Source organism: Carcharhinus amblyrhynchos, chromosome 1, assembly GCF_965287045.1.
Source record: "Carcharhinus amblyrhynchos chromosome 1, sCarAmb.v2.hapA, whole genome shotgun sequence".
Taxonomy (NCBI): Eukaryota; Metazoa; Chordata; class Chondrichthyes; order Carcharhiniformes; family Carcharhinidae; genus Carcharhinus; species Carcharhinus amblyrhynchos.
The window spans coordinates 175,682,043-175,704,496 of record NC_137324.1 but is presented as its reverse complement, the minus strand read 5'-3'; the positions used below and the strand labels follow the sequence as shown (position 1 = coordinate 175,704,496).

At 45.7% G+C, this 22,454-nt stretch overlaps 1 protein-coding gene across 1 annotated transcript in view; it reads left to right on the top strand.

The window, feature by feature from the left end:
• Positions 1–22,454, top strand: part of LOC145342627 (netrin receptor UNC5C-like) — a 237,916-nt gene that overhangs the window by 200,228 nt on the left and 15,234 nt on the right. The window contains exon 2 of the mRNA XM_080188206.1: positions 21,166–21,387. Within this exon, the coding sequence (XP_080044332.1) occupies positions 21,166–21,387 (222 nt within the window). The remainder of the gene's footprint in view (positions 1–21,165; positions 21,388–22,454) is intronic.

Genomic DNA, 22,454 nt, shown 5'->3' with positions numbered 1-22,454 from the left:
CTGAACATTGTGCAATCTCCACGAACAGCCCCACTGCTGACCTTAGGATGGAGGGAAGGTCACCGCTTTATAATGAGAGCCTCACTTATATCTGTGGTAGACATTTGCCGCAATGATGACAAATCATTAATTAACTTGCTCAGTCAGATGTATGTGAATTACTGCTGTCCATTTTTAGCAGGGCCCTGGAGTTTGGTAGGAGGCGGATGTGTGGGTGGGCACTGGGTCGGAGGAGCGGGCACTGGGCGTGAGTCACAAGGATGTGTGAAAGTGGCGCAGGATGTGCTAAAGGTCAGACCCCAGAAACAAGATCCAAAACTGCAACTATAACACCACTTAGGCAGAAATGCAGAAGTCAATCCCTATCGATTCTCTCCAGATTGACCCATTGTCCATCCCATCGATTCGCTTATTTACACAATCCTGGCTTCAGGCCAATCGCTGACTCTGAATGATAGTTCCATTTCTCCCTAATACACTGCATTTGATGCAAGTGTCACATTGTGTAGGTCAAAGGGTAATTCATACATGGCCTCTGGCAGTTCTCCGTATACTCACAGAGTCATGGCAAGCCACCTCACTGTTACTGGAGAGTGAAACTCATCCACAGGTGAAAGTGGGAGTTAGCAAACTTTGCTCTGATTCACACATCTATCCGGACTTTAAAATTACAGGCCAGCAACGCATTTTAATTTTTATTTATTTCAGGAAGAACCAGATGAGATATCCAGATGATGACTTTTACTTTGTTTAAAAGAAGGACCATCCTTGCAAAAGAAAACTAGGAGGAGAAAAGCAAAATGCTGCAAATCCCAAATAAAAACTGAAAATGTTGGGAATACTCAGCAAGTCAGGCAGTATCCGTGGAGAAGAAAAAAGAGTGAAAAAGACTTATCCCCCCCACTCCTACCCTGCCTGAAAAAAAAATCAGAGTCTGACTCAGCAATGGACACAAAACCCCATCCAGGAAACCCCCCCCCCGCAAAAAAAACTCTCCAACACACACACTTCCTTGACATTCACCCCAACCCCGGAAGCACATAAACCCCCCAACCCAACAGCCCTCTCCCCCTAACACGCACCTCCCCCCAACCTCCTAAGAGAAGGCAGTATCAGACCATCACCCTGCTTTCCCCTTCCACTCCACCCCACAACCCTTGCTATTCCCACCCCCACACACAAGAGTACCCCCGCCCCCGATTCACCACCCTGCACCGGAAAAAAATTCAGTAAGAAGTCTCACAACACCAGGTTAAAGTCCAGCAGGTTTATTTGGTAGCAAAAGCCACTAGCTTTCGGGCCTCTGACCCTTCGTCAGGTGAGACTCAACTGACAAAAGGTCAGAGGCCCAAAAACTAGTGGCTTTTGCTACCAAACCTGTTGGGCTTTAACCTGGTGTTGTGAGACTTCTTACAGTGTTTACCCCAGTCCAACGCAGGCATCTCCACATCCAGAAAAAACTAACAGGAATAAGAATATATAAAAAAAAAAGGAAAAGGCCTGGGAAACAGGAAGATACCATCCAAGATATAAGGGCAAGTCATCATAGAGGGGAACAAGGGTTCGCCACGTGCCAAAAGAAAAGTGGCAAAACATAAAGACAAGGGGACATGTTCTCTCTCTGATCGACCCCAAAAACCTATACCTTTACTGCGGCTAATCCATCTAAACCACACATCTTGGAGTTTGCATATTCTTCCCATGGGTTTCCTCCGGGTGCTCTCATTTCCTCTTAAGGTGTACAAGTTAGGTGGATTGGGCATGCTAAGTTGCCCCTTAGTGTCAGGGGAAATAGCAGGGTAAATGTTTGAGGTTACAGAGATAGGGGAATTATTGTTGGTGCAGGCTTAATGGGCCAAATGGCCTCCTTCTGCACCGCAAGGATTCTATGATTCTTGGGAAACTAAGGGGGCAATTTAACATGGCCAATCCACCCAACGTGCACATCTTTGGGCTGTGGGAGGAAACTGGAGCACCCGGAGGAAACGCACATGGGAAGAACATGCAAACTCCACACAGGTAGTAACCCAAGGCTGGAATTGGACGTGGGCCCCTGCCGATGTGAGGCAGCAGTGCTAACCACTGTGCGAATATGCTGCCCATGAAGGAAGGTATGGAACCCAGAGGGCCCAGTTTTGAAGCAAATGGGAAAAGAAAAGGATGTATCGTGAGCCGTTATGACCTAGAATATGATGCCTGACTTTCAAAACCAAATGGGAATGGAATAAGCAGAAGAGAAACAGGAGAGATTCTGGGGGATAGGGGGAGGGGGGGTGAGGCGAGAAGGGGGAGGGATGCGGGGGGTGTGGTGGTGTGCAATGGGGGGGCGCTATGGGGAAAGACCAGGCGGGTTGGGGAACGAAACTAATAAGATGACTTTTCCAAACAGTACAAAGGACTAAAGGCTGTGTGATTCTCTGAGTCTAATATTCTCCTTTGCACTGGGCATTTGTCATGTTCAGCTGTAAGATATTAATGCTGAGAAAAGTACTGAAAAACGAGTTATTATGCAGAAATGAATGACCTATTTATAGTTCGCAGGTGAATGTGACTTCAGAATATGTTCAAAGTGAGTGTGAGTCATTTTTACTGGGCAAGTATAAATAGAGGTTACATATTGCATATCTTATTTATAGCAAAATAGCAGAAAGGATAAATGAGTTTGGTTTGAAGTGTTCGGTTTGTTTTCCTCTATATCCTATCTATTTTACTCTATTTAATCTGTCTTTTACTCCATATCCTGTCCAAAGATTCCAGCCTTGTGCATTCTCCCCGTGTCTGCATGGGTTTCTTCCAGGTGCCCCAGTTTCTTGGAATCATAGAATTCCTGCAGTGCAGAAGAAGGCCATTCAGCCCATCAAGCCTGCACTGACAACAATCCTACCAAGGCCCTATCCCTGTAACTGCACACATTTACCCCCCTAATCTTCCTGACACTAAGGGGTAATTTAGCACAGCCAATCCACTTATAAGACCATAGGAGCTGAATTAGGCCACTTGACCCATCGAGTCTGTTCCGCCATTCAGTCATGGCTGATATTTTTTCTCATCCCCATTCTCCTGCCTTTTCCCCATAACCCCTGATCCCCTTATTAATAATCCACCTAACCTGCATATCTTTGGACTTCCTTCCACAGTCCAGAGATGTGCACGTTAGATGGATTGGCTATGGTAAATTGCCCTTTAGTGTCCAAAGATGTGCAGGTTGGGGAGATTAACAAGGTAAAGGCGAGGGGGTATGGGGATAGGGTAGGGGAGAGGCCTGGGAAAGATGCTTTGTTGAAGAATCGGTGCAGACTCAATGGGCCGAATGGCCTCCTTCTGTATTGTAGAGATTCTATGATTGCAGGACCACTGCTTTCTTCTACATCCACTTCTTTCTCTAACTCCATAATGTCCTTGAGATTCATTTCCAATAATTGGTTTACCTGCAGAAACATGCCTTCTCTTCACATCCCCAACTCCACCCATATTTTCCCACAAACTCCCTCAACCCTCTCTGTCCAACTCACTGTCCTCACAGACATCCACTTACTTCCATGGTGTGTTTCACAGTGACAGAGACAGTCTCCATTGGCCAGTGGCAGGATCTTCTGATCCTGTTGCAGTCAACGGGGCTTCCTATTGTATGTAGCCCCTGTGGCTGGGACCCAAGATGGGGGTTCGTCGCCATCAGGACCAGAAGATTCCACCAGCAGGAATGGCTGGAAAATTCCAGCCAGTCTGTCGATATAATAAATACAACCCTCTCCATATTCTGATACCAATTATTTTCCTGCCCCATCCTTGCCATATAATTGTGTCAAACCTAACCCTACTTCTACAGTCTCTCACACACGTCCCAATCCTCCTTCTCCAATGTTCAGGCATGGAGTGGGATTTTCCAGCTGCGCTTGCCCCCAAGACCGAAAAATCCCTCTTGAGGTTTTTGGGGAGGGGGTGGGATTTGAGGAAATACATTTTTACCTGTTGGGTGGCAACAGTCTGGAATGCGCTGCCTGGGAGGGTGGCGGAGGTGGGATACCTCATATCCTTTAGAAAGTACCTGGATGAGCACTTGGTACATCATAACACTCAAAGCTATGGGCCAGGTGCTGGCAAGTGGGATTAGGTGGGAGGTCAGGGCCTTTTATGTGTTGATGTGGACTTGATGGGCTGAAGGGCCTCTTCTGCATTGTAGTATCCTGTGATTCAGTGATTCTGCACGGTGCGTGTCCCACCCGCTATGATTCTTGTGGCAGGCAGGATGGGAAAATTCCGTCTATGGTCTCCAATCCCCCGGCACTCAGCTCTGCTCTCTGGAACCACCCAACCCACCAAAACCTCATCCATCAAAACTTGCCGACTGTCCCCCAGCTTTAAAAGATGTTGGGTGGGATCTTACGGCCTCGCGCGTCCCGAAATCATAAAATCCCGCTCAAGGTCGACGGGCCTTCCCATGCTCCGTTCCTCACCCACTCCAATTCCTGTGGGATGGTAAAACTCTGGCCCTTTGCCAGTGGCTTTGGCCATCACTTCTTCTGTGATTCATAGAATGATACAGCATAGAAGACGACCAATTAGTTCATCGTACATGGACTGGTTCTTTGTAAGAGCATTTCTATTGAAATAGTGACCAGTGATGCTGTATGAATTTGAGGTGTTGCCCATTTTACACACTGAACTTAAGCAGCTACATGAAGCCACCGGAACCTAACATTATATCAAAGTAGTTATTTCTAGTCTCATCAAAGTGTGGCGCGTAGTCATGTCATTTTAATTCCCTTGCTAGAACATAATCTTTCATATGTTCAGGGTAACAAACCTTAAGTGAGGTTTCTAGTTTCTAATTTCAACTGCTTAAACTGCACATAATGCTGAAATTAGAAGAAAATGATTGATGTACAGGAAGAATTTCAGGAAAAACAAACAGGCTGTTGGCACCTGGGAATTTTTACAATTCCTGCACTCTTGATTTTACATATTTTTTTAATTGATTCCTGTCCATCAGATCATTCAATCCAGCCTCCCATCCACTCACTCCGTCTACACTTCCAACTGTCTCGGCAAAGCAACCACCATAATCAAGGACTCCACGTAACCTGGACATTCTCTCTTCCACCTTCTTCCTTCGGGAAAAAAAATACAAAAATCTGAGGCCACGCACCAACTGACTCAAGAACAGATTCGTCCCTGCTGTTGTGAGACTTTTGAATGGCCCTACCTTGCATTAAGTTGGTCTTTCTCTACACCCTAGCTATGACTGTAACACTACATTTTGCACTAGCTCCTTTCCTTCTCTGTGAAGGGTATGCTTTGTCTGTATAGTGCGCAAGAAACAATACTTTTCACTGTATACTAATACATGAGATAATAATAATAACTCAAATCAAATCAAAACAAATCGTTCCAGGAAAGGCAGTTCCAAAAAGTGTGACAGGAATCAATTAAAAGCATGTGTAAAATCATCATAGCACTGGATCAAGCTGGAATCCCAGGCTAGCCACATGAATCCCCACTGCCTAAGGTACAATCTGCAAGACATAACAGACTACAAGATGAAGGCATGTAAAATCACCAGCTCCAATGCACCTCTCCCTGATGAGCTCAATGCAGTCTATTCCTGTTTTGAGCAAGAGCACATCCTGCACCATGGAAGCCCTGGACGAACCTGTATCCAAGGTCACCATTGCAGAGGTCAGAGCAGCCTTCTTGAATGTCAATCCATGGAAAGCGACTGGCCCGGATGGGGTAACTCGGACGTGCACTCAGATCCTGTGCGAATCAGCTGGCGGGGGGGCATTCATAAACATCTTCTCTTTACAACTGAGGTCTCTATCTGCTTCAAGAAGATGACCATCACCCCAGTACCAAAGAAACGCCAGGCAGTGTGCCTTAATGACTAAGGTCCGGTGGCTCTGACATCCATCATTAGGAAGTGCTTCGAAAGGTTAGTCATGGCACAAATCAAGTCCAGCCTCCTGGACTGCTTGGATCCAGTACAGTTCTGCAAGTCTTTTCCTTCTTCAAGTTTCGAGGTTGCTGTCTACGGAGCCTTGGTGAGTTACTGCAGTCCACTTTTGTAGATGGTGCGCACTGCTGCCACCATGAATCGGTAGAGAAGGGAGTGAGTGTTTACAGTGATAGAAGGTGTGCCAATCAAATGAGCAGTTTTGCTGTCAATGGTGTGGTGTTCCTAGAGTGTTGTTGGAACTGCACTCAGTCAGACAAGTGGAGCGTATTCCATCACACTCCTAACTTGTGCCTTGTAGATAATAAATGGGCTTCAGAGAGTCAGGAGATGAGTTACTCTCTGAAGAATTGCAGTAAAATCCCACCCATAAAAATGTATGCACTCCAACCGAGCTTTTGGGCACTTGTTCTGATGTCTTCCTATGTGGCTTGATGTCAAACCTTACTAATGGCTCCAATGAATTTGCTTCTGACATCTTGCAATGCAGAAGGAGCTACGTAAACAGTTCTGTGGTTGGGAGAGGTCAACATGACACTCATTCAAGTCAACTCTCTACAACCCAATGCTCCAGATGGCTGAGTGATTCTAAACTGGGCAAGCGACAGGAAACACCCTGGTGGGTTTAAACAGGTCAGGATCAAACACACATTGTAGAGTCAGGCTTCATTCTCTCACTTCTTTAACCTGTTGCCGGGTGCCAGGTTAACTTGTATATGGACAGCTGGTTACCCTGAATCATTCGCCTTGAGTTGAGTCAGTGTTACTTCACTGCACATTACTTCACCATGTAAAATGTCTTGTATAATTCAGCGTCATTGCTCAGGGTTCACAAGTGACATAATCTGTCCTGGCATTTGTTGAATTGTAAAAGTCACTTAACCCAAAGGTTATCAACACCCCAAAGCTATAGCCAAGCTTTGAGCAGGCAGCTCAACGCTCTGGGTTGTTCTACTATGGGAGGACACACGCCCACGCAAAAGCATAAAGGCGAGTTATAGTTTCACGCCACCAGTAACATGATGCTAAGGCAAACTATCCAATTCCAAAACCATTCAGCCTTAAATCAGAGAATGACACATCACAGAAGGAGGCTATTTGACCCATCATGTCTGTGCTGGCTCTTTGAAAGAGCTATCCAATTGGTCACACTCCCCCTTCAATTTCCACATAGACCGGAAAATTGTTCCTTTCCCGTCCTCCTCTTAGTTCCGATTGAATCTGCTTCCACCAGCCCATTCCAGATCGCAACAACTCACTGCATTAAATTTAAAAAAATCCTCTTTAACTCCCAATTTCCCGGGTAGAAGTGTCAATGACTAGGAGACATAGGTTTAATGTCAAAGGGGGGAAGTTTAAAGGAGATGCGAGAGGCAAACTTCTTTACACAGAGGGCGGTGAGTGCTTGGAACGCATTGCCAGAGGAGGTGGTAGAAGTAGCAATGTTTAAGAGGCATCTTGACAGATACATGAATAGACAGGGAATAGAGGGAGACGGACCGCGTAGAGGCAGGAGCTCTTTAGTTTAGGAAGGTGTCATGTATTGATGCTGGCTTGGTGGGCCGAAGGGCCTGTTCCTGTGCTGTACTGTTCTTCGTTCTTCACTTATTATTTTAAAATAATCCATTGAAGTTGCTGATGGAATAATCTGGGGAGAAAATCAAGTATCCAAACCCGAATCGTAATTGTGTTCCATTGTGTTCAGCCTGAAAGAGCACCATATGTCGGAAAGTCAAGTGATTATCAGCTACTGCTTAGAGTCTTTTTTTTGCTGATGTAAGTAATTCTGGCATTTGGGGATTAAAATTTGCATTCAGACAATCCGACAGCACCGGAGAGCTAAAATTGTTAACTCTGTATATTTGTATTGTCAATGGCATTCTGAATGATTTATGAACTATCAAAATTTAATTTGACTGTTTTTCACTGGTGATTGCAAACAAGCCCAGTCCCCACCCATACAGCTAAATCTCACGCTGAAACCCATCTCGACAGATTAAGGTTTTCTATTTATGCTGCGCCATGATTGATTGACATTCTTGAATGTGGTGAGGAAATATTGTTTGCAAATGAGTCCTCGGTAGTCGACATAATTCAATTGGTGGATGGACTGTCAGCCTTCGAGTTATTGAATGTAGAAGTTGTTATTAACCTGAGAGTGTGAATTTGGATAAAAACAATGAGTTTCAGACGTTAGTTGTGGACGGTTAAGGCAGCTACGGGTCCCCCCCCCCCACCATTTTCTTTATTTCTGGACCACATTGCCAAGGGTCTATTTTCCCCGTGGGACCCGGCTCACCTGATGCTATGCCAACTCACAGCTTTGGACAGACCTTATCAGAAGCACCACTTTGGACAGGGCAATCTGGCCTCGAGCCAGGGCAGTGGGGGGCGGGAATGGTTGCAGTGCAGATTTGCAAGAATGAGAACATGAAGCAAAGAGTTAAACCATGAGGAGAAGTTGCAGAAACTTGGGATCTTTCCCTTGCATTTAGATGATTAAGCGGTGGATGGGAAGGGTGATCTCATCAAGGTGTTTAACAAGCCTGGAGATGGAGAAAATATTAAGAAACTATTTTGTCCGGTGGGTCGATTCAGAACACTAGATTGATTGCAGAGATGTTTCCAGGGACCTGGATTCGATTCCCAGCTTGGATCACTTCCATGTGGAGTTGGCATGTTCACCCTGTGTTTGAGTGGGTTTCCTCTGGGTGCTCTGGTTTCCTCCCACAGTCCAAAGATGTGCAGGTTAGGTGCATTGGCCATGCTAAATTGTCCCTCAGTGTACTAAGATGTGTAGGTTAGAGGGATTAGTCGGGTAAATATGTAGGATTATGGGGGTAGGGCCAAGGTGGGATTGTTGTTGGTGCAGACATGATGGGTTGAATGGCCTCTTTCTACACTGTAGGAATTCTATGATTCTATGAGGGGCTTATTGTATGAAGAGAGGTTGAATAATTTAATCTCTGGAATATAGAAGAATGAGGGGAGATCAAATTGAGGTATGCAAGATGGTAAAAGGTCTGGATAAAGTAGACTTGGAGCGGAGGCTTCCTCTTGTGGGACATTCTAGGACAAGAGGTCATAGTCTAAGGATAAGGGGTAGCAAATTTAAAACAGAGTTGAGGAGAAACTTCTTCCAAAGTGTTGTGAATCTGTGGAATTCGTTACCCCAAAGTGCGATGATTGCTGGGACAGTGAGTAAATTTAAGGAGGAGTTAGACAGATTTTTAATTGGTAACAGGTTGGAGGGTTGCAGGGAGAAGGCAGGAAAATGGGAATGAGGAGCATATCAGCCATGATTGAATGGTGGAGCGGACTCGATGGGCCAAATGGCCTAATTCTGCTCCTATATCTCACAAACTTATGAGAACACAGCCTTTACATTGGAGCAATAGCTGTTCAGGAGTAAAGACAGGTAGTGTTTTTTATTGTAAAGGTTATTAGCAACTTGGATTGCTTTCCCTCCACAGGTGCAGAATACTGCAACAATTGATGCTTCCCAGATTGAAATCGATGGATTTTAGCTCGGTATAAAGAGCTAGGGAGCAAAAGCAAATCGATAGAGTTAAGATACAGATCAGCCATGATCTAACTAAATAGCGGAACAGACTCGAGGGACTATATCGTCTGCACCTGGTTACGTATCTCTAATATTTATTCAGATTAAGGTAAAATGCTGGGGTACTCTGTAGATTTTTATCTTCCATAAAATAGTTCCAGTGTCAAATGTGCAACCTGATACTACGGCTTAAACTGTTTAACATAAAATGAAGTTCATTTATTAGTGTCACAACTTTAACGCTGCAATGAAGTTGCTGTGAAAATCCCCTAATTGCCACACTCTGGCCCCTGTTTGGGTACACTGAGGGAGAATTTAGCATGGCCAACTCATCTAGCCAGCACTTGTTTCGGACTGTGGGAGGAAACTGGAGTACCTGGAGGAAACCCACGCAGACACAGTGAGAACGTACAGACAGTGACCTGAGCTGGGAATCAAACCCAGGTACCTGGCACTGTGAGGCAGCAGTGCTAACCACTGTGCCACCTTGTCATAACATGCCATCTTTGGCAACCTGGTGGTGACTCCACAGAGAGTTTTCTCATCCATCTCTTCTGTTCCTAGGTGAATACTTGGGTGCAGTATTTTGGGTGTATTTTGCCCACAGATAATGGCTGGGATGGACGGTCAGGCAGGAGTGGGCAGCCCAATCTTTAAAAGCTTCAAACAGCGGGATGTGTTGTCTTTGTGGAGTGAATGTTCTTTGCCATTTGTCAGACCAAGCTCGAATATATTTCTCATCATCACAACAGACAGTACACTTTTCACAATCTTCTTTCTATATCTAAGCACCTTTTCTCTTTCAGTCTTATGTTCTTTTTTAGTCTGTTTCTGTTCCCTCCCTATAACCATCTGTCACACTGTTCCTCTCCCTTTCTCTATCTCTCTCTGACTGTCTGTCTGTATGTCTCTCTGAGTCTGTCTGTATCTCTCTCTGACTGTATCTCTCTCTGATTGTCTGTGTCTGTCTGTATCTTTTTCTGTCTGTCTATGTCTCTCTCTGATGTCAGTCTGTATTTCTCTGTGACTATCTGTCTGTATCTCTCTGTGACTGTCTGTCTGTGTCTCTCTCTCTGACTGTCTTTCTATATCACTCTCTGACTGCCTGTCTGTATCCCTCTGCGACTGCCTGTCTGATTCTCTCTGCAACTGTCTGTCTGTATCTGTCTCCGTGACTTCTGTCTGTATCTCTCTCTGTGACTGTCTGTTTGTATCTCTCTCTCTCTATCTGTCCGTATCTCTCTGACTGTCCTTATCTATCTCTGCGACTCTCTGTCTATATCTCTCTCTTACTGTCTGTATTTCTCTCTGTGTTTCACTGCCTGTATCTCTGTCGCTTTCTATTTGTGACATTCTCTCTCTCTCTTTCTCTCTGCTGTCTCTGTCACTCTCTTTTCATTATCTTTCTTGATCTGTCTATCAGTCACTCTCCCACTCTATGGGTTGTATTTTACAAGTCCCCACTGGGTGTGTTTTGGACGTGGGGTCAAACAAAACAGGGAAGGGGGCAAATAAAAAATGGGAGCGTGCCCACCTCACCACCTGGCTCATCCCCACAATACAGGAGGGGGGGGTGGGGGGGGCATCATTTTCACAGAAGTAATCAAGGGTCAATGAGACCTGTTACTGAGCCGGTTGACCCTCATAATATGTTTCCTGTGCTGTAAAGCATTTGGACATGGTGCAGTTAGATACAAATGAGTAGCTTGATTTTCTAACAAAGCTCTCTAAAGGGTGGGAAGGAGGTGGGGGGAAACGGGGGGAGGGGGAGGGTGCACTTTGTGATCAGGGCAGGGTCCCCCCACCCCCCTCCTCCCCACCCCCAACTCCCGGCAAGATTGAACCTTCTCTTCTTCCTTCCTATCAACCCACAGACTTAAACCAGTCCCCTCCCAGCATCCTGTCCCGGCCAAACCATCCCCGGGCTCAGTTGTTCTGCTGATCTACCTTCTGCCTTCATAGAATCCTACAATGCAGAAAGAGGCAATTCAGCCCATCGAGTTGACGCTGACCACAACCCCATCCAGGCCCTATCCCCGCAGCCCCATGCATTTACCCTAGCTAGTTCCCCTGACACTAAGGGGCAATTTGGCATGGCCAATCCACTTAACCCGCACATCTTTCAGACTATGGGAGGAAACCAGAGCACCCAGAGGAAACCCACGCAGACACAGGGAGAACGTGCAGACTCCACACAGACAGTGACCCAAGCCAGGAATCAAACTTGAGCCTCTGGTGCTGTGAGGCAGCAGTGTGAACCACTGTGCCAACGTGCTATCCTTGTCATAACATGTCATCTCTGGCAACCTGCTTCCTTTCCTGCTGTCCAGGCACTGGTGTTGTCAGAAATTTAACTGGCTGGCAGCTCCGGAGATTGACACTACCATCCTAGTGAGGGTCAGATGTCCCACTTGGCCCGTGTTTAGCTGCCCTGTAGCACAACGTGGTGGTGGGATCCGTTGGTGTGGAGCATGTCAGACCTACACCAACTTCTCCCTTGTGGAGGGGAGTGGGGGAGGGGGACTTTCAATGGGTGGCCTTGGGTGACTGTGTGGAGTTTGCACATCTCCCCTTGTCTGCGTGTGTTTCCTCTGGGCGTTCCGGTTTCCTCCCAAGACGCGCTGCTCGTGGCGGGGGGGTTAGTAACAATTATATTAAAGGCCCTATATAAATATAAGCTATTGTTGAACTAAGTAAATTGATCTAATTTTTATTGCAAAACTGACGGTGCATCAGAATACTCTTTCACTGTTAAACAAGCAGAGTCTAATTGCATAAAAGGTACATTTATATTCATTATTCCATTATTATTATACAGTAGAAATGCCAGATTATTATAGGCATTCGGGGCTTCATTCATTAGGCACTTGTGAATTGTTGTGAAATCTGTCCCAAGATGCTAGTCAGTGGCAGCAGAAACAGGAATTAATACTTCAGCCTGGCAGGGAAAAACTACATTACTACATTAGAGATATTTACATCTCCAGAAGAATTTCTGGAGGTAGTGGGACAGAGGAGAACAGATTCACACAATTGGATGTTGGCTACTGTAGACTTGGTTCTCTCTTCCACCTTCTTCCGTCGGGAAAAAGATACAAAAGTCTGAGGTCACGTACCAACTGACTCAAGAACAGCTTCTTCCTCACTGCCATCAGACCTTTGAATGGACTTACCTCGCATTAAGTTGATCTTTCTCTACACCCTAGCTGTAACACTATATTCTGCCCTCTCTCCTTTCCTTCTCTATGAACGATACGTTTTGTCATCACCGTATACCAATACATGTGATGATAATCGATCGAATCAAAAATCAAATAGTTCTGAGGGAGTGAGTTAAATTTCTCTGGGTTGAAATTACGGTGAGTTAGTGAGGCTGGTACCACAGCAAGCCAAGAAATCTCAAGGAAAGACTTCAGCATGTTAGTCTCCAGGTGTGACACGGCATCATGGGGTCAGAGAACCAATTAGGATATCAGCAGCAAGCAGGGTTTCCAACCCTCCAGACCCTCCCACCCCACAGTCCAAAAGATGTGCTGGTTAGATACATTGACCATACTAACTTCTCCCTCAGTGAACCCAAACAGGTGCCGGAGTGTGGCGAGTGGGAGATTTTCACAGTAAGTTCATTGCGGTGTTAATGTGAGCCTACTTGTGACAGTAATAAATTAACTTTAGGCAAGTTTCCTGTGTCCCAAAAGTCACTGGGACATCTGAAAAAATGAACAATTTTTTTTATACTTTTCCTTTGTTCATTCATTTGGAAATGGTGGGAAGTGAGAATAAAGGCCACGTGATTGGGTGGGGCACTGGGCATCTGGACGTCATATGATGAAACCTCCAGGAACATGACCAAATGGAGCGGGGCACCCTGCTATGCATGAAGTGGGAAATGGCCCCCAGTCACAGCAGGGATTGGGTGAAGGTACATTCTTAAGGCAAAACAATGAGAGCTTCATCTTGCAATGTCCTGGGACTACTCTGTGAAGCCTCTGTCATGGAATGGTCACAGTGCAGAAAGAGGCCATTCAGCCCATCATATATGTACCCACCCTCCAAATGTGCAATTTACTCGGTACAATTCTCCCACCTTTCCCCCATAACCCTGTGCATTTTTCATAGAATCTCTACAGAAGAAACCATTCAGACAATCGACTCTTTCCCAGTCTTACCCCATAACCCCATGTATTTCCCCTGCTAATTCCTTTAACCTAGATATCTTGGGACACTAAGGGGCAATTTACCATGGCTAATCAACCTAATATATATATCCTTATACACTAAGAGGCAAGTTAACATGGTCGATCCATCTAACCTGCACATCTTTGCACACGAAGGGACAATTTAGCACGGCCAATCCATTTAAACTGTGCATCCTTTTATGTTAAGGAACAAATTAGCGTGGCCAATCCACCTAACCTGCACATCTTTGGGCACTCAGGAGCAATTTAGCATGGCTAATCCACCTAATCTGCTCATCTTTGGACTGTGGGAGGAAACCGGAGCACCCGAAGGAAACCCATGCAGACACGGGGAGAATGTGCAGACTTTGCACAGACAGTGATCCAAGGCCGGGAATCGAACCCAGGTCCCTGGCGCTGTGAGGCAGCAGTGCTACCACTGTGCCACCGTTCCTTTCCAGGGGAACAGTCTAATTCCCTTTCGAATTCTTCGATGGAAACCTGCCTTTTAGGCACTGTATTCCAGACTGCAACCACCTACTAGGTGAAAAAGTTTTGCCTCGTGCTGCTTTTGCTTCTTTTAACCAATTATTTTAACTGTGTATCTGTTGATAAGAGTAACAGCTGCCACCCAACGGGAGAGGGGACGTTGGAGGGTCGATGGTGGGAGAGGCAGGATTGAACTGCTCCATTTCCGATCAGAGCTTGTCTTATCCTTTTACAGAACCCGGGTGGTCTCTCTGGGAATACTGTATTGATCGCCAGCTTAGCGAGGAGACGCCTGATTGGTATAACAGCCTCGAGCTCTCGGTCTGAAGCAATCCAATAGCCCCCAGAACGCCTGTAAATCGGGCAATTTGGAGGCTATCGAATTGCTCAGTGCCTAACACTGATTGCCTGAGTGAAAGCGTGCTCTGTTACCTAGCAACCATGTCACTTTGGTAGTAGCTAAAAATTATACCTTTTCCTGTCTCCAAAGTCTCCGCCCTTCATTCACAATCTGCGATTGACGTGTTAACAATAAAATACTAAAGAAAAAACCAGAACCGTTTTAACTATTCCACCAATGTTGGGCACCCAAACAAAATTCAAAGCAAAAGAAAGGTGGGGGAAACCAGTCCCCGAAATGCAAAATAAATTGTGGACGGCACGGTGGCACAGTGGGTTAGCACTTCTGCCTCACAGCGCCAGGGACTCAGGTTCGATTCTCGGCCTTGGGTCACTGCCTGTGTGGAGTTTGCACATTCTCCCCATGTCTGCGTGGGTTTCCTCCGGGTGCTCTGGTTTCCTCCCACACTCCAAACATGCACAGGTTAGGTGGATTGGCTGTGCTAAATTGCCCCTGAGTGTCAGGGGGATTAGCTAGGGTAAATGCACGGGGTGATGAGGATAGGACCTGGGTGGGATTGGGGTCGGACTGAATAGTCTCCTTCTGTAGGATTCTATGAAGAAAGCAGAGAGAGAAAAGGCTGGATTTTGTATCTGCCCCTGAGATATCAGGATTCAGAGGTGACTTCTACAAATGAAATTTTCACACCTGGTCCCTAACCAGCTGCTTCTAAAAATGAAAGTGCAAAGAATCGAAATTAAGAACCCGCGTTATATTTGGGATTACCACCCCAACCTCTCCCTTTGGCTAAGGAATCCTGCTTCAGATGCCGTAAAATGGGCTCTGTAATCCTGTGTCTATGAACAGCAATGTCAAAATTTATAATGATGTATATGTTTACAGAGGTGGTTACAGGGATGCAGTGGACTTTACCCTCAGTCTTTACCCATCTCTGGAATGACCCTGGCTCTGGGTCATGTGCCATCTTACATCACGGTGTGAGTGGTACCATGCTGAACTGCACATTAACCCTGTATGTGCCAAACCCAACTACGATACTGCCCTCCCCTAGAGAGATATGGGAATGGCTAAGGTAAACTGGAAACAGAAGAATTAAATGCAATTTAAAGACTCCACGATAAGGAGCCTGAGGCTCTTTCTCCCAAACGAACAGTGTCTAAATGAAGAGAATGCACAGATAGAGGACTCAGGAAGTCTTAAAGCGGGGGAAAGTGAGACAGAGAGGGCTGTGTTCACATAAAATCACCCTGACAAGTATTTAAATGTTCAGGTCAAAAGAGGTCATTGGAGTTGATCGGACACCATTTTGTCTCAGAGAGCAGTCCAGAACACGAGGACGTGATGACATATTTAGAGCGAGGCCAACCAGGGATGGTCAAGGAGCGGTTCTTCACACAATGGCCAGACTTTTACTGCCACGCCCACTGCCGAATCAGGGTGTGCGCAGCTCACACAACGACATTCTCCATTGGTTTCAGGCGGGATCTTATAAGCCTTGGGCGGTAAAGTTTCGGCAGATGTGTAGTGCCAACCTGGAATTGTTTCCTGCTCAGAAAATGCTGAGGCTGGGAGTCAACAGAAGACTTTGAAAGTGAGGTTCAGGGATGTTTGTTGGGGTAAGATTATTCGGAGTTACAGATCTGTGGTTGGTAAATGGAGCTGGGTACAGGTCAGCCATGATCTGATTGGACTGTAGAATGGTGTTGGAGGACTGAAAGGCCTCCTTCTGTTTCTATTGTGTTTGCGTGGTAATCTTTGTGCTCTCACTTGTACTTGAGAATTGTATTTTTTTATAATTAGTTCATGAGATGTGGGAGGCTGGGCCAGCATTTAAAAGCCCAGCGTTGAGAGTATTTGAGTTAATCACATTGCTGCGGGTCTGGGGTCTGGGTACGGATGGTAGATTGTCTTCCTGAGAGGATATCAGTGAATCAGTTGGGTTTTTACAACAATGGTTTCATGGTCATCATTGGTCTTTTAATTCCAGAGTTTTATTGAATTCACATTTCACAGTCTGCTGTGGTGGGATTCGAACCCAGGTCCCCCAGGGCATTGCTCTGGGTCTGGATTACTCGTCCAGCAACAATACCACTACACCACTGCCTCCCCTTGGGGTCCGACAACTGGAGTGGAACCCCAATTTGCATATGGAATCAGCTTCCTGCCTGCCTCTGGCAAGAGTGCTAAGTGATGGTGAATGGCCTACCTTTTGATTTAATTTCATTTATTACCTGTATTAACGTACAGTGAAAAGTATTGCTTCTTGCGCAATATACAGACAAAGTATACCGTTCATAGAGAAGGAAACGAGACAGTACTACAATCTGATTGTAGTCTTATAATCATAGCTAGGGTGTAGAGAATGACCAGCTTAACACAAGGTAAGTCCATTCAAAAGTCTGACAGCAACAAGGAAGAAACTGTTCTTGAGCCGGTTGGTATGTGACCTCAGACTTTTGTATCTTTTTCCCGACAGAAGAAGCGGAAGACAGAATGTCCAGGTTGCATGGGGTCCTTAATTATGCTGGCTGCTTTGCTGAGACAGCAGAAATTGTAGACAGAGTCAATGGATGGGAGGCTGGCTTGTGTGATGGATTGAGCTATGTTCACAACCTTTTGTAGTTCCTCGTGGTCTTGGGCAGAGCAGGAGCCATACCAAGCTGTGATACAACCAGAAAGAGTGTTTTCTGTGGTGCATCTATAAAAGTTGGTGAGAGACATAGCTGACATGCCAAATTTCCTTTAGTCTTCTGTGAAAGTAGAGGTGTTGGTGGGCTTTCTTATCTATAGCATCGGCATGGGGGAACCAGGACAGGTTGCTGGTGATCTAGATACCGAAAAACTTGAAGCTCTCAACCCTTTTTATTAACCCTGAATATTCACCTCAGGCAGGATTTGGGTGTCTACAAGATGCCCATTCTTCCCCTGCTTGCTTCAAGCATCGGGCACCTTGCAAATGATCTCATGGTGGCTCTCCATTTGTGAGACAGCTGACAATTGTCCACATAACATTGCCAATTGGTACATGCTGGCACTTGAGTCTGGTTCCTTCTGGGCCAATGCATTTCTAATGATGTCCATTGGGGAGCAAAAATGGCTCAAATTTACTCACATTATGGATTTACAATCACAAAAGGTAATAGATTCCCTTGTCTTGATTTAAATAATCAAGAGCTCTGGTTCTCAATTGAAAAAAAGTATTATTTCCCTGTTTTTACTGCAAGTTCCATTTTAAAATGTACAAGACTAGTTCAGGCCAGTATTCTTTCTTTATTGTTTTAATGTTTCTTCCTTCTGAGTGGGCGGTCTTCACTTCACGCAAGAGGTAGATTCGTGAGATAAAATGCTGCCAACAACAACAAGAGTTGGAGAGTGGAGGGACACGGGTGGCATGGTGGCAAAGTGGTTAGTACTGCTCCCTCACAGCGCCAGGGACCTGGGTTCAATTCTGGCCTTAGGTTACTGTATGAAGTCTGAACATTCTCCCTGGGTCTGCGTGGGTTTCCTCTGCCTGCTCCAGTTTCCTCCCACACTCCAAAGATATGCAGGTTAGGTTGACTGGCCATACTAAGTTGCAGCTTAGTAACAGGGTGACGAGCAGGGTAAATACATGGGGTTACGGGGATAAGGCCTGGGTGAGATTGTTGCCAGTGCAGGCTCGATAGGCTGAATGGTCTTCTTCTGCACTGTAGAGATTCGATGATTCTATTCAGGCAATTGTTGACCTTTACATTTGCTACCTCCAATCTGATTCCTTCACCTCCTTCCCATCTGGCCCTCCCGCTGTGATCTATCACACTTTGACTGAGGGCAAATTGCCAGAGTCTCTGTGCATCAGTTTGAAATGTCAAGTGGAATGGACAAAGGAACTGGGATGTTAATAATCAAATAGATCTGTCTGACATTTAATCCTTCAAAACAATAAACCTGCCAGCCACGGGCCCAGGCTACTTCACTCTCGATGTGCTGGAGCAGGTTGGAATCACTAATAGACATAGCAGGAAATGGAGGCTGTGCCAACCCGGAATCCAGAATATTTCAGTTGGATTTCAATGACTTCTCCCAGCAATGACCAGCAGAGAGTCTTGACTGCCTCTGATCCTTTCTCACCTCTCTGCATTCATGGACTGTTTGTCAAGTATCAGTATTTGAGTCTTCGACAAGTTGCTGGGAGGAGGGGCCCTTCGTGAATTGAACTCAGTGGACAGAAGATCCCAAAGTCCCAGCTAACTTCCCCCATTAATTCATTGATGGAAGAGCCAAGCAAGAGTGATCCTCCCTTCTCCCCGTTTAAACCATAAGGCACCCTTCAGCCACGCGTCCATGGAACCGTAGAACCCCGACAGCACACAGAGGCCAGCTGGCCCATAGAATCTGCACTGACTCTCCAAAACAGCATCCCCGCCCCCAACCAGCCACAACCATCCCCCACTTCACCCTATCCCCATAATCCTGCGCATTTACCATTGCCAATCCATCTAACCTGCACATCTATGGACACTAAGGGGCAATTTAACATGGCTAATCCACCCAACCTGCACATCTTTAGACACTAAGGGACAGTTTAGCATGGCCAGTCCACCTATCCTGCACATCTTTGGACACTCAGGGGCAATTTAGCATGGCTAATTCACCTAACCTGCGCATCTATGAACACTAAGGGGTAATTTAGCATGGCTAATTCACCTAACCTGCGCATCTATGAACACTAAGGGGTAATTTAGCATGGCTAATCCACCTAACTGGCACATCTTTGGACACTAAGAGCAATTTAGAGTGGCTAATCCATCTAACCTGCCCATCTTTGGATGCAAAGGGGCAATTTAGCATGGCCAATCCACCAAAGCTGCACATCTTTGGACTCCTCTCCCAATCACCCTCAAATGTGTTGGGATATATTCCTTGTTGCATGAAAGGCACTTTCCGTAGAGTGATAGCAGCTTAAGTGGCTGAGTGGATTTGACATTTTAGGGAGTGCTATTCCTTTAGGGAGTGCCGTTATACGTTACTGCTTCTCATGACTGGGAGTCTGTTCCCGTGTTAGTGTGGCCATTTTTTATTGCTAATTGTACAGCTTATTTTCGTGCTTCTTTAAAGCCTTAAAGGCGGCTGAAATCGATCTGGTGTTGGTGCAAATATGAAGGTAAACAGAGCCTACAAGCTAGCGTGGGATGTTTTTCAGAAAATGTTGCATGATTTGCATGTTTAGCCCAAAGCTGGATTTGCGATGTGTGAACCGAGGCAAGGATTAATGCGGGGATTAAGAAACATCTGAATCCCACCTGAAGGTTCTGATTTACCACTTGTTGTTTGTACCAGTTGAATTTATAAGCAACATAAATATTGTAAACTAATAGCAGTGCCTCATCAGTTTCTGTCGACTTTGATATTTGTGGGAAGAGGTTGCGGATTTGATTTGATTTTGATTTATTTTTGTCACATGTATTCGTATACAGTGAAAAGTATTGTTTCTTTCATGCTATACAGACAAAACATACCGTTCGTAGAGTAGGAAAGGAAAGGGTGCAGAATGTAGTGTTACAGTCATAGGTAGAGTGTAGAGAAAGATCAACTTAATGCAGAATAAGTCCATTCAAAAATCTGATGGCAGGAGGGAAGGAGTCGGTTGGTACATGGTCTTGGACTTTTGTATCTTTTTTCCAACGGTAAAAGGTGGAAGAGAATATGTCTGTGGTGCTTGGGGACCTTAACTATACTGGCTGCTTTTCCAAGGCAGCGGGAAGTGTGGACAGACGCTATCGATGGGAGGCTGGTTTGCATGATGGACTGGGCTTCAATCACAACCATTTGTAGTTCCTTGCGGTCTTGGGCAGAGCAGGAGCCCATACCAAGCTGTGATGCAACCAGAAAGGATGCTTTCTATGGTGCATCTGTAAAAGTTGGTGAGAATCGTAGTGGACATGCCCTCATGCAAGAAAAGGAATAGTTCCCCTCAAATTATGTGTTTGCAAACACCAGAGCAGGGTAGGTTAAGGGGAGATTTAACTGAAGCATTCAAAATCATAAGGGGACATTAGTAGAGTAAATAGGGGGTGATGCATCTGATTGGCAAGAGGGGTCAGCAACCAAAGGACACAGATTTAAGATAATTTGTTCGCTCATGTCCCCCAGGGAAGGAAATCTGCCGTCCTTACCCGGCCTGGCCAACATGTGACTCCAGAGTCACAGCAATGACTCCCTGAAGTTGCTGAGCAAGCCACTCAGTTCAAGGGCAACTAGGGATGGGCAATAAATGCTGGTCCAGCCAGCAACCCACGATTGAATAAAAAATGGGCAGAAGAACCTGAATAGGGGTTTTTTTATTCAGCCATGAGGGAGAAACTTGAAGAGGGAAAACTTTGCAAAGTTGCAGAGGCCAGACAGGGTAACATAATGAATTGAATCACTCTGTCAAGCCTGCACAGACCTGACGGACTGAATGTCCTCCTTTCTTGCTGTATTAGTATATGATTTATTATTACTCTATGAGAATGAAATGAATGCAGGTGGATTCCATGTTTTACTGGACTGTGGTACAATGCTAGGTTAAATGTGATGGGTGGAATATCCTGCATCCTGAATCCATTTCTCACCCTGAATTTGCCTCTTTCTTTGTTGCCTGCAGAAGATGACATCTTTGGGGAACTTCCCGAATTCTTCCCGTCCGATCCTCCGGAGCCCCTGCCCCATTTCCTGATTGAGCCCAGGGATGCGTACATTGTGAAGAATAAGCCGGTGAACCTGTACTGCAAGGCTACCCCTGCCACCCAGATCTACTTCAAGTGCAACAGCGAGTGGGTTCATCAGAAGGAGCACAGCACCATGGAACATGTGGACGACACCTCTGGTGGGTCTTCATTCATGTATTGTCATCAGCCATTGTCTCACAAGTTGCTGTTTCTCCTCTTGCAAGATAAATAACTTGCATTTCTGTATTGCTTTTCACAACCTCAGAACATTCTCAGGCACTTTGCAGCCGATGAAGTTCACTTGAAATGTTGTGGAGTAGGAAACACAGCAATTTACTCATCACAGGGTCCCACAGACAACCATGTAATAGCAACCAGATTGTCAGCTTCTGTGATCATCGAATCATAGAATCCCCGCAGTGCAGGAGGAGGCTATTCAGCCCGTCGAGTCTGCATCACAATCCCCGTAACCCCACACAGTTACCCTGATAATCCCCCTGACGCAAGGATTAAATTCACATGGCCAATCTACCTAACCCGCACATAGTTGGATTGTGATAGGAAACCAGAGCACCTGGAAGAAACCCACGCAGACACGGGGAGAACATGCAAAGTCCTCACAGACAATGACCCGAGGCCGGAATTGAACCTGGGTCCCTGGCACAGTGAGGCAGCAGTATTAACCACTGTGCCACCATGCCACCCACCTAATAAATATGATGTTAAATATTGGCCCAGGACACCAAAGAGAACTTTGAAGTAATGCCATAAGATATTCTACGTTCAACAAAGAGGGCTTCATTGTAATGTCTCCAGCTGAAAGAATGCACCTCTGACAGTGCAGCACTCCCTCAATATTGCAGTGAGGAGTGTCAGCTTAGATTTTGCACGTTGATTCTGGAGCAGGAATTGAACCCACAATCTTCCGACTTGTGGGTGCCAACTGAAGTACAGCTGGCATCACTGACCCCAAGGCCACAATGGCGTGGTACTTCCTACTGTGTACAGTTTTGGTCTCCTTATTTGAGAAAAGATATACTGGCACTGAAGGGAGTGCAGAGGAGATTCACTAGGTTGATTCCAGAGTTGAAGGGATTGGCTTATGAGGAGAGACTGAGTAGGCGGGGATTGTGCTTATTGGAATTTAGAAGAATGAGGGAAGATTTTATAGCAACATACAAGATTATGAAGGGAATAGATAAGATAGAAGCAGGAAGGTTGTTTC